The sequence below is a fragment of the Aplysia californica genome, unplaced genomic scaffold, assembly GCF_000002075.1.
Source record: "Aplysia californica isolate F4 #8 unplaced genomic scaffold, AplCal3.0 scaffold00285, whole genome shotgun sequence".
NCBI lineage: Eukaryota > Metazoa > Mollusca > Gastropoda > Aplysiida > Aplysiidae > Aplysia > Aplysia californica.
In genome coordinates, this window is record NW_004797555.1 from 457,725 (window position 1) to 470,274 (window position 12,550).

Genomic DNA, 12,550 nt, shown 5'->3' on the forward strand with positions numbered 1-12,550 from the left:
GAATGGTTTGTTTTCTTCACCTTGATCAGTCCTGCCTAAGACGGCCACCTGTCTTATACGGCCACTTTTCTCCGTGACAATGGGTGGCCGTCTTACACAGGTTTGACTGTACTAGCCTACTGCTGTCAACAGGTGATCTACCTCTTTCTCTATCTCAAACTACCATCACTACAACTATTTTACACTTCATCATCTGAATCTGAGTTCATTGAATCATATGGACTCCGAATCTCTAAAATTACGAGCACATTTTCAATTCATATCGGCCTGAGCATCACATTAACATTTGGTTGACTTCGGCTGCCCCTGATGTTCAAAACAAAACCCAGAAACAGGACAAAGGGAACTCCTGTTAAAAAAATAGGTAGAACTTCAATGGAAATCATTCTAATAAAGTGAAACTTCTCTGAGTGGTCAAAGGGATGTTACTCTAGTAATTGGGCTATGCCGTTGCCGCATATGTGTCGGCAATGAGCAGAAATAAAGAGGAAACTATGCGACCGACAGGGGTGCGGTAGTGGCGGTGAGCGGTGGTTGCCTATTGACCGACACAGGTGCGGCAATGGCAATGAGTGAGTTTTGATTGAATCATATCACCAAGTCAGTGTTGACAGTTCAGTCTTTGAAGATAATTTAATTACAGATACCCGACCATATCAATGACTTGCTTTTTTTAGTGAGGCATCATAATGCTCGAATAATTCCAGAACTAGCAATTAAAATATTTACTAAATAGTACAATTCAGTAGTAAATGATAGGTTATATATATTTAATTTATTAATGGCTATGAGCAATGTAGTCTAGTTTATGTAGCATAAATTAAAACTTAACTTCGTTTTTCCAACTCCCCTCACAGTTTCAAAACTAAGAGTATTCCTAATAGGCCGCCGTATCATGTAATATTACCACCAGTGCTTGATCATTGCCTATGTCCTATGTTCTCACTTTTTGACATAATAGCATCAACTCATCCTACCATTACGGCACTAGGATGCGTGTGTGTGTATGGAGGGTGGTTGTTATTGTCTTTCTTTAAAAGTTACTGCCACCCCCATCCCCCTCACCCCTCACCCCTACCCCAATATTAATCCCAAATTTAATCATTCTAAATGTGGCTAATTTTCCCTTTCTATTTTTCTTTGCAGTTTTTAATCAAGTGATTAAAAAAAAAGAGAGAAGTTTTCATCATGGAAGTTCCTCATATGAAAGTTGATCAGACAGACTTCAGAATTTACAGTAAGGAGGAAATCCTTCAACTCAGCGTGAAAGAGATTGTGAACCCACAGACATTTGATTTACTGGAGAACCCTGTACATGGAGGTCTACATGACCCTGCCCTTGGTAAGCGATTTTGTATACATATGCTACCTCAGAAATACAAAGTTCTATCTGACATTTTTGGCTGTTTTGAGTAACATGAAGTCAGAAAGCCAAGGCTCTATCAAAATCGTAAGAATATTAAAAGTCGTTATCAAGATATTCAAAGAACTGCATTCGAATTCGAAAAAGCTTGACATATTGTGAAACTCAAACATTTTGACCTCAAATTTAAGAAAACTACGCATTGAGCTGATAGAGATCTTTGTAATTTAAGGTAGCGATATGTTGATAAAGTGTAATCTGTGTTTTATGACTGAAAATTGAGAATCAAGCCAGTCAAGGGACAAGATGGAATTCCAACAGCATTAAAAGTAAACTGAATTTGAAAATATTTTCCGTTTTGTTCACGTTGTTTGTCCTTCAGTCTATCTGTTAGGAGGAGAATTATTGAGACTGTTCTGTTTTTCCAAAAGTTAAGAATATGAAGTGTATCAAAATTCTTCTTTGATAATCTCAACCAGCCAAGAACCCCAACCAAACTGGATTTGTCCGGGGGGGGGGGGGGGGGGTTAAAGTTGATATGTATATATATTTTAAAAAAAAATTTTTTTCCCCCTTTCAAAAGACCCAATTGGTTTTGCATACATAGAAACAGATTGTTTTCTAGTGACTATCAGACAAAATGCAATTGATCTTATAGAGCGTGGAAATGCACCATGTTATGACATGCTACATGAGTATTGTGGCCAGTATCGAAGATGATCTGATCAATAGGCCTCTCTGTGCTCTCATGTTTGTGTGTTTGCTGGGTTTCGTTTCCATTTTTTTGAGGTTTACTTTATGATCTTCAGGGTGTATGTCATGATTCACAGGAAATTTCTTTGATTATGATCAAAAGTGTTCACCTGCTCAAATGCATTTATGTGAACTTTGAGAAATGAGCCCTTTTTTTTTTTTGTACTCAATGGTTCCTGTTATTAGACAGCACTTACAATCTGTGATTTTGTTTCTTTTTTTTTTTTTTCCAAGGTCCTTGTCGGCATGATGACCGCTGTGAAAGCTGTGGCCAGAGTGAAAAAAATTGTCCAGGTCACATGGGCCATATAACCTTACCAGTTCTCCTGTATAATCCTTTGCTTTTCAAAACGTTGGTCAAGGTGAGAATACGTTCAGTTTGTCGTGTGGTTTAATGTAGTCATGTGTAAATATGATTCTTACATGTCAGTTCTTATACATTGATATGTTGATGGTAATTTTGTCTTCATTTGGGGTGTAAAGAATTATTCCTGATTCTGCTTGAAGTTTTTATTATAATTTCAATTTTTTTTTTAGAGTGTAACTGTTGATGTGTAGTTTTGGATTATAGTACTGTGAGAACACAACTTCTGAACTGATAAGATTATGAAAATTATTTGGTAGTGTTGTTTTTATAATTAATTTGATACCCCTTAAAAATATCAAACAATTCACATGTGCAGTTCCTGTGTCTCACCCAAACAGTAAGAATCATGATGTCACAAAACTGTGACATGACAGACATAAATAATCAGATTTTATGCTGCTAAAAAAGCAAGAATAAAAAATGTAGTTGTTCTGTTTTATTTGATGAATAATATTCTTCTCTTTTATATTCTCTTGTATGTAGTTTTGTAGTACTGTTAGTTAATTCCTCTTTACTCCTCCCCGTCTGTGTGTAAAGGTCTTGAGGGGAAGTTGCCTGTCGTGTCACCGCATCAACATGCCCACGCTGGTCAAGCAGGTCTACACGAGCCAGATTCAACTCCTCGAAAACGGATTTCTCACAGAGGCCCAAGAGCTGGTGGAGAGATTCTCTCATTCTGAGAAAGCCAAAGATATCGCAGTCGCAGAAGTGGAGGCATATGTGCTGGATGTTTTGAGAAGTATGATACAGCTCTTGGCTTGTGTGTTTTTCCTGTCTTTTTAAGATATTGAAAAGTGGGGTGGGGGGGGGGGGTGTTGTTGTTAATGGGTTGTATTGGTATTATGAACTGACTATGGGTATGAAACAGATTTTTTTTTACAAATCTGAAATTCTTCTTTAGATCTTGTTTGTTAACATATTTTTGTACCTCATTTGGACTCAGGTTTGTTTACACGAAAGGATGGTCCGTGTTTTCTGTTTTGTGGGATGGTTGATGGGTGCTCTGTTGAGGAGTGGGTGGTTGGCGGGTGCTCTGGTGTGTTGTCGTTTGCTTTTTCTTTCCTATCCAACATCTATCATCTTTATCTCCCCTCCTTCTTGTTTGTGTTTGTCACTCTCTTGTAACAGCTCTAATCTTGGGCATATAAATATGACCTTTTGTGTTGCGAGTGCCGTAAAACACTTACTAAAACTAACTCTGTTGAGGTGTGCATTTTGATCTTCCCTGCTTTGTTTATATTTATTTTATCCTAGCCAAATGTTGCTGATGTTTGGCAGTCTGGCCAGGCAAGACTTCAACTTATCGACTATATGTTCCCTATTTTTTCTTGTCAGATTCTGACAGAGCTGACCACTCCATGTCCAAGAACAAGCTGACACAGATCAAGAATACAGTGAACACTGCCTTGAAAAGTCTGACCACTGTGTCTTCGGTTTGCTGTCACTGTGAAACTCAGAACCGCTCCCTGAAGCCTGAGTACAATCACAGTATCATTGGCACAAAAGTGGAGGCTAGAAAGTCTCTGCAGGCAGTTAGAGCTCAGAGGTGTGTATTTAGTCACTTTTGTTACACTCGTACAAAAAGCTTTCGTTTATCCTCTTGATGTGAATGTGTTGTCCTTAATTGTCACCTTCAGTAGCTGCAGAAAGAATTCTATAGTCGTGAAGTGAACTTTCGCAGAGGTGAACAACTTGTGTTTCGCGCGCTCATATGACCTTAGCAGTTGCGAGCGCCGTAAAACCTTATACTATACATACATACAGAATTCTATGTAAAAAGACATTTTCTGTGGGTGGTTGGTGGGTGCTCTGGTGTTGTTTGCTCCTTCTTTCCTGTCAAACATCTATCGTCCTTATCTCCCCTTCTTCTTTTTTATGTTTGTTACTCTCTTGTAACACCTCTAATCTTCTGGCGCTCATATGACCTTATGCAGTTGCGAGAGCCGTAAAACCTTTACTAAAACTAACAAAAAAACATTTTCTCCTGTCATTTTACTTTTTGATTCCAAAACTGAAGCTGTACTTCTTATGAACTGAGAGACAGAAAGGCAAGGAAACAATAAGGTTCATACGATGAGTTTTTACAAAATTATTGGGTGACAGTTAGAGTTTTTATCATTATAAATTCTTGTGGATTGAATTAGGTTTATTTAATTGCCTTCTGCTAACAGCTCTTCAAGTTTTATTCATATAACTGAACATTTATTTTGCATAAACCAAAGTGACTCAGGCAGACCTCTTTATTCTTAGGCTGATGAAACATGATGGTTGACAATAGTATATATAAGTCGCTCACACATCAATGTGTTTATTTCGAACTTAAGTTTCTTTTAATCCTATCTTGCCATATCAAAACCAGGACCAGGGAGTTGTCGGAGGAGCATGAGGAGGAGAATGGAGGAAATCGAGAGGAAGAAGTTGTGATGGAGGGAGACAATGAGGAAAAGGAACAGGATAAAGATCCTGTCAGTGAAGACATATCATTAGACAAAGAACTACAGACACAAATGGATCATTTCCTCAACTCTAAGCACAAGCGTTGCATCCTGTATCCCAATGTCGCTAAAGAGCACATGAAAATGGTAGGTGTCTTCCAACTGAATGTTATAAACAATGCTGTTGTTGTTGTTTTTTTAAAGAAAGATTCAGTGTGGGTGGTTTGCGGGTGCTCTGGTGTGGTTTGCTTCTTCTTTCCTATGAAACGTCTATGTCTTTTTTATGTTTGTTATTCTCTTGTAACACCTCTAATCTTCTGGCGCTCATATGACCTTATGCAGTTGTGAGCACTGTAAAACCTCTACTAAAACTAAAAACTAAAAGATTCAGTAATAAGATCTGCCGTTAATGTTGTTTTACAGACATCTCTTGCTTTACATTTTGAAAAACAGCATCTGGCTCGCATCTTACTTCAACAGCAGGCAATGTTGTCATGCTTAGCATGGTTTATGCTTAACTTAAATAATTGACAGCTTCTTGAAACAAATTATCTATATCTGTGACGGTTGTATGGAAATGGAGTTGTTAAAGGCTGTTTATGTTTTTTTGGTTTTTTAGGCTGTATGAGGGGATAAAAAAGAAGCAACCCCACTTTCACATTTGCTGTTTCAGGAGAATGTAAGCTTCATATGAATGACATTCCCATTCATTCCTATGTGTATGTGGCTGGGATTTTTTTGTTCTTTTGTTCTTTTTTTTGGTTCTTTTAAACTGTGTAGGGATGATTGTTTAAAAATACAGTATGCAGGGACATTGTTATACAGCGACAACAAATGTTTAAAAAAAATTATCTTTCGTCTGGATTTCACCAGGTTTGGGAATATGAGAAGGAGTTTTTATCCAAAATTCTTCCGTTCCTGACACGAGTGCACGGAGCAGAGGTTGCCACGGAGGTCTTCTTCATGGAAGTGCTGCCAGTGCCTCCTACGCGGTTCAGACCGGTATGTTCTGAATGTCGTTGTGTTTGCGTTTGTGTCATCATAGTTATTTCAGAAAAAAAAATTTTAATTTCTTTTTTGAAAATTTTGGCAAACTAAGATTCAGAAGATTAAATTTGACTCGCAATGTCACTTTATTCACATTCTACTATGAATCTCTGCAATATATCAGTCATGATGACACAAAATGAAAAATACCCTGAAAGTAATTTATGGAATATATAATTGTTTTCTCATTGCTTAAATTTCTAACATAAGCATATAAAAGGGTGAGTACCACAGAAAAAAAGGAATTCTGAACGTCTTTGTGTTTGCATTTGTGTCCTCATAGTTATGTCTGAAAGAAATGAAACACTTTCCATGTTCATATTTTAATTCATTTTGTGAAAATTTTTGCAAGCAAAGATTCAGGAGATTCAGTTTGATTCACAGTGTATGCTAATGGTGAAAAAATGCCACTTTATTCACTTTTTACTATGACTCTGTGCAAAATACCAAATATCTTTCGAACATAACCACGATGACACATAATGGAGAAACGTTTGTCGTCGTTTTGGAAGATATCATCAATTTACATCAAATTTTCCCCTCTCGTTGACATCTAGCCAAGCACGTGTAATTGCATGTAGATCTAGTACTGCTTGACAATTGAAATGCAGTGCGATGTTAATCATGACTTCGTTTAAATTTAGTTAAATGGGGGAGAGGGAAACATTTTTCGGACATAACAGCTTTTTTCGAACAAAACATGTTAACGGTGATTGGGTCTGGATCGATAACAACAAGGTGATTGGGAAAATTCTCTACCCTGAGTCAGAAAAAAAACGTGCAAAAGGAGAGAATCATGATCATAATTGTTTGAACTTTTGAGATTACTTTACATGTGGAGTGCTGGCCTTGGGTCACTAAAAAAGCTTTGTCTTCAGCACCTGTAGTCTAACCCAAACACAGTTGCTCTCTCTCATTTCCATTTAAGAGATATGCCCAGATTGGTTGCACACCTTTGAACTGTTCAAGTATTAAAAGAAGACAGCAATGCTCTGAGATGACTGCATGGAAATTCTTTGCTTTCACACTGTTTATATTTAATCCTTTTTAAAAAATGCGTACGCTGAAGTTGTTCTCTTTTCAAAAATGAAAAAATAACCCAACTTAACCCAACCCAACTAATTTTTTAATGAAAAGTTTGGGAAAAACTGGTGTAAGTTTTGAATAGCATCTCTAGAAGGTTATTACGTCAATTGATGATCGTTTCATTCTGTTCCATAGCTCAGCGTAATGAAAGAGCGCAAGTACGAGCACCCCCAGACAGCCAACCTGGCCAATGTGCTGAGAGGCTGTGTAGAAATGAGAGAGATGTTGCGAGCGTACTCAAAGAGAGTGAAAGGGACAGTGAGGGACAACGTGCAGGTGAGGCTATCTGTCTGTCTCTACATGTTCATGATTTGTTTATGATTACTTAGAACCATGCTTAATTCTTTTATGACAGCTGTATTTTTTCCTTTTAAGATAATACTTTATTGTCCCAGGGGGAAATATTTCGTGGCCATACAGGACCGTAAAAACACATGCAGGTATACATGAAAATTAAATTATAAATTAATCTCATTATAATTGAACATGAAGAGAAAAATTAAGCTGACAAGTACATGTCACATTAGATGCATTATTTTGTATGTAATGGTGATAAAACAATACGTCAGCCAGCTGTGAAAATGTAAGAGCCCAGAGAGAAAAATTGTACAGGAGAGAGAAATAAGTGTTTCCCTCTTTTAACAATTGTACCAAAATTTTGTATTTTGTTCTTCCTTTTTTCAACATTTAGGATTAGAATTTCAACAAAAATACCACAGATTAACTCTTTCCGGACGTATCGCCGATATATTTGCGAAGATGGGGTGCCTCAGTATTGTTTTGTTTTTACGTGATCCGTCATTTATTATTACTTTATATTGCTATTGAAAAACTCGGAAAGGATTTAGGAAAAGAGAACATCAAGTTTCACTTTGTCAAAGCGTGAGTTTGGGGAAAAACAAGTGAATTAGTTCTTGCGGTCTTGCGTCAACAAAATGATGTAACCGGACTCGGTATAAATTTCATAACTCAAACAAAAATTGAAATATTGCTTTCAAACAAAAAGCTGCGCATTAAGAGGGCGCCACCGAATTTTGAGGACACTATTTTAATTCATAATTGGCTCAAAGGGAGGAGTGAACCATCTTGTTATGTACGATCATTGATGACGTGAAGGCAAAAGGACAAACTGGTTAAACTTAAGTTTTTGCTTTGATGTTGACATTAGAAATGATACTCTTACAATCTAGTGAGTTTTTTTAGATGGCATCCCTCGTCTTTTATTTCTCCTAGGGTCTGGCCATGGGAGAGAGCAGCGACAGTTTGGCCGCTCACATGCATCGCATGTCCCAGTGCTGGGTGGGCCTACAGTCCAAGGTCAACGTTGTGCTCGACAGTGATCTTGACAACATCTCCAAGGAAAAGTTCAATGGAGTGAAACAGGTAAACGTAGATTTCTTTTAGAGGATGATGTTGATGTGGGTGTGTGTCATTGACTGTAAGTGTGTGGGCATGCCTGTATATGGATGGGTGGACTGGTTCTGGGAAATACGTAATCTGATTTTGACTGGGTTGTCAGTTTGTTTTTTGTCCTAAAAGTATCACGCCTGACTTGTCCCTGCATTGTGTGTGTGTGCAGGCGTGCATGTTTATGAGAGTGTGTGTGTGTGTGTGTGCGCATGCATGTTTATGAGAATATGTGTGTGTGTGTGTGTATTATGTGTGTGCAGGTGTGTATGTTTATATTATGAGAGTATGTGTGCAGACAAGCATGTTTGTGTGTGTGTGGGTGGGTACTAATCCAGGGATGCAGGTTTTTGAAGAGTGTCACTGGAAGGTCCAACTTCGGACTTGCTCTTCTCTAGTGCTTCGTAGCTGCTTTTGTGTTGAGTGTCAGTGGATTTCTCATAGCTATACTTGACTATTCAAATCTAAGGATCTATGTAATCTGGTTTTAACTGGGATGTCTATTGTTATTATGTCTTTGCTGACATTTCAAAGCCATATTTTTTGGCATGTATTTTAACTTTAAGATTAATTTTAAAAATGTTGTGAAAGAATGATGTGAAACAAAATATGTTTATAATTTTCTTTTGAACAGCTGCTTGAGAAAAAAGAGGGACTTTTTCGCATGCACATGATGGGGAAACGTGTGAACTTTGCGGCTCGCTCTGTTATTTCTCCCGATCCGTACATCGGGACGAAGGAGGTGGGAATCCCGCTGGTGTTTGCCTCCAAACTCACGTACCCTCACCGCGTGACGCCCTGGAATGTGCAACAGCTGAGGCAGATGGTCATCAATGGTCCTAACAACTATCCTGGGTATTGGTTGTTTTTTTATTTGCCTGTATAATAAAAATGCTTTTAAAAACAAAAGCTTTGTATGTAATTTAAAAAACGAAATTTTGAATTTTTCTTTGTTTCTTGTTTCAAAATATACATTTAATAGCGTGCAGGTATGGATTTATTATTCAAAAGTAGATGTGTGTCTCCTTTAATCATAAAGAATGGATGGGAAAAGGGATATTATAGTCTTTTCCATTCTATTCCTTGCTACTATTATTGATTCTACTGATTGTAGTATTTTACCTTTCAGCCCACTCTATACAAACACATATTTTACAATGCTTTTTCTGTTCTGTGTGACATATAGTGCTGTCAGTGTCATCAATGAGGATGGGAGTGTGGTGAGGTTGAGCCCGACCAACGAGACCCAGAGAGAGGCTATCGCGAAACAGCTGCTGGTGCCCGACAACGATCACGGTGGTTCTAAAACGGTGAGGTTTTTTTTTAAGGGGGGGGGGGGGTGCTGCTGTAAATATGTAAACTTTACTGGAGATTTTTCCAGAGCAGGTCTTTTTTCTGTACGTTGACTTTTTTTTTTCTTAGAAGCCACTGGACAAAGGTCTGCACCAGTGATTTTAGACTAATTTAAGGCAGGGGCGTACATCACGTAAAACTTTGCTGGATAGACCAAAAGGGTCCTCTAAAAGAATATATCCACAACAGTAGTCACCCACCTATCCCCTGACCAAACCTCTTACCTCCTCTTGACATGTAACGATACAGGAGAAAAGAAAAAGTCAAGTAAAGAGTAAATGTTCTCAAAGTTTTTGTGAAATTTTATCACCAAAGGAAAGTGGTCATTTTTACTGTTTTTGCTTAATTATACTGTAACTGTCTTGCATATTTTTTCTGTCTGAAAATGTCCTTAGTGCTATTGAAGGCGGAACATGAATCTTTAACACTATGCCCCCACGGGATGCCAATCGGCGATGGTAAGAAGCCGCTCCTCTTCCCCCACAGGACGCCGATCGGCGACGGTGTGATATTGCGTGTACCGCACCTGTATCCTGGTCTGTGGGGATAAGTGTGTGGGTGAAAAGTGTTAAAATACCGCAGCCAGAGGACTTGTGTGTTGTATTAAATGGGGAGGGCTGTTTGTTTTATTTTTGGAGAACTAAAATTTGTGTCTGCTACGTTGCACAGGTTTGCCGTCATCTGATCAACGGGGACTACTTGCTGCTGAATCGTCAGCCGACCTTGCACAGAGTCAGCATACAAGCTCACAAGGTAGTGGATCTAGTTGCTATGCTGTAGTTATGGAAGCTTGGCCATTTTCTTTGTCTCTAGTTTTTCAAGTGAAAGGGAGAGGAACCTTTGTTTTGTTACTCCTCGTGAGTTGAGGAAAATACAACATGCCTTTGTTTATGGAGTATTATTAGGACTTTTTGTTAGTTTTTGTATTTTAAATGATTTATGAGTTTGTTAATAGTTTGTAGCAAATATAAACCTAAGTGGGGTTAACTCTTTGGAGACCCAGCGGACACATACGTCCGATGAGCACCAGAGCAAAGGAAACGTTTCTGCACATTGCAAACCATCACTCACAAATCAAGAACACGAGTCTGCATATTTTGAAGAATGGTTTGTATGTTGGTACATGCCTTCTTAAAGTTTCAGATTAAGAGAACAAATTCGAACAATCTTGTTTGTGAATTATGAAGTTAAACCCTAAAACAATGGATGTTCAAGTTTTGTTGAGTGCCCAGAATGAACGTCCTCAGAGAGATAATGTCTATCTTTGACACGGACAGTGGGGTTAATGTCTATCTTTGAGATGGACAATGTGGCTGTAGTTTCTTAAGGCTGAGGAAAAGTTTGAATTTTCTAGTAATCCATGCCAGTAGGGATGGTTGTTACAAATATCTTATTTCTCATATGATTGTTCTTTTCCTTTTTTGTTTGTTATATCAGCATTTCATTTTTTTAAACTTTCCAATGATTTTGTATTTTTAAGGCTGGAAGTATGAAACAAAACTTTTTACTTTATAATTTCTTCTTAGGCAAGAGTTCTGCCCAACATCAAGACACTGAGAATGCATTACTCCAATTGTAAAGCTTACAATGCTGATTTTGACGGTGATGAAATGAATGCCCACTTTCCTCAATGTGAACTGAGCAGAGCGGAGGCTGAAGCTATTGGTAATGTTATTTATGATAATATTCATCCAGAGCTGACACTCATTTTTTTCTCTGTAATTTCATTTTGTCATTTCCATTTTCCATCTGATAAGTGTGTGATCTGTGGACTGGTCCTTTCTTTCCAGTTTATCAATCTTTTCTGTCTGCTGCTTTACTTTTTGCCGCCACTAATATTGTGTTCCCGTCAAAATAGTTTTCCATTTGTCAAAATTAATGTTTGTCATGTAGATTTGTGCGGGAAAAGTGAAGATGCTGTAAGGCAAAAGCTAGTTGTGATTTGAAATCGTTTTGTTATAGATGATAATCATTTTGTCATTATTAAACAAATGTCTCTAAAGAATTTGTGAGGTAATGATCTGGCACTTTGCCATTATTGTGTTGAAGTGCTTCTCTTTACCCAAACAAAAAAACAACAAGCCTTTTACTTGTAGAATGTGAATCTGATTCTCGTGTAGGGAGATGTTTTATTAAGCCTTTCTCATTCATGTGGCTCAGTGGGGCAGAAGCTACTCTAGTGCGGTTTGCTCCTGCTTGTCAATCAAATATCTATCATCTATATCTCTCCTCCTTCTTTTCTTTGTATTTTAATCTCTTGTGACACCTCTAATCTTTGGTGCGGGTGGTTGAAGGGCGCCCCTGGTAGGTCCTACTTCTTCGCACTTTCCCTCTGTTGTTTCTGTCTGCCTGTCTTTCATTTTCCCCAGCACTAAATGACCATTATTGTGTCGATGTACTTCTCTTTACTCAAACAACCCCCCAAAAATTTTTGACAGTTGTAGGTGCCGTAAAACCCTATCTAAAACTAAAACAAAAACCTTTGGTGTGTGTCGTCTTGTGTCCAACAGTGTGCACTGACCACCAGTACCTGGCCCCCAGAGACGGAGCTCCCCTGGCAGGTCTTATCCAGGATCACATGGTGGCCGGTGTGGCGCTCACCATCCGGGGTCGATTCTTTACGCAGTGAGTGCTTTGTCATATTATTGTGTCTCTGTCAATTTTTGTTGCTTTTAAGCACAAGAAGGCTATCCTGAAAAATGCTGTTTTGGGGAAATGGAAGGTAAAGTTTTTGCCCCT

General features: G+C 38.2%; 1 protein-coding gene across 1 annotated transcript in view; it reads left to right on the forward strand.

The window, feature by feature from the left end:
- The window catches only part of LOC101857654 (DNA-directed RNA polymerase I subunit RPA1), a 42,115-nt gene that overhangs the window by 4,050 nt on the left and 25,515 nt on the right, over positions 1-12,550 (forward strand). Inside the window, exons 2-14 of the mRNA XM_005101493.3 lie at positions 1,147-1,342; positions 2,351-2,478; positions 3,021-3,222; positions 3,819-4,029; positions 4,843-5,065; positions 5,792-5,920; positions 7,187-7,327; positions 8,285-8,434; positions 9,093-9,313; positions 9,645-9,768; positions 10,481-10,564; positions 11,338-11,476; positions 12,322-12,436. Of these exons, the coding sequence (XP_005101550.1) occupies positions 1,189-1,342; positions 2,351-2,478; positions 3,021-3,222; positions 3,819-4,029; positions 4,843-5,065; positions 5,792-5,920; positions 7,187-7,327; positions 8,285-8,434; positions 9,093-9,313; positions 9,645-9,768; positions 10,481-10,564; positions 11,338-11,476; positions 12,322-12,436 (2,021 nt within the window). The 5' untranslated portion in view covers positions 1,147-1,188. The remainder of the gene's footprint in view (positions 1-1,146; positions 1,343-2,350; positions 2,479-3,020; positions 3,223-3,818; positions 4,030-4,842; positions 5,066-5,791; positions 5,921-7,186; positions 7,328-8,284; positions 8,435-9,092; positions 9,314-9,644; positions 9,769-10,480; positions 10,565-11,337; positions 11,477-12,321; positions 12,437-12,550) is intronic.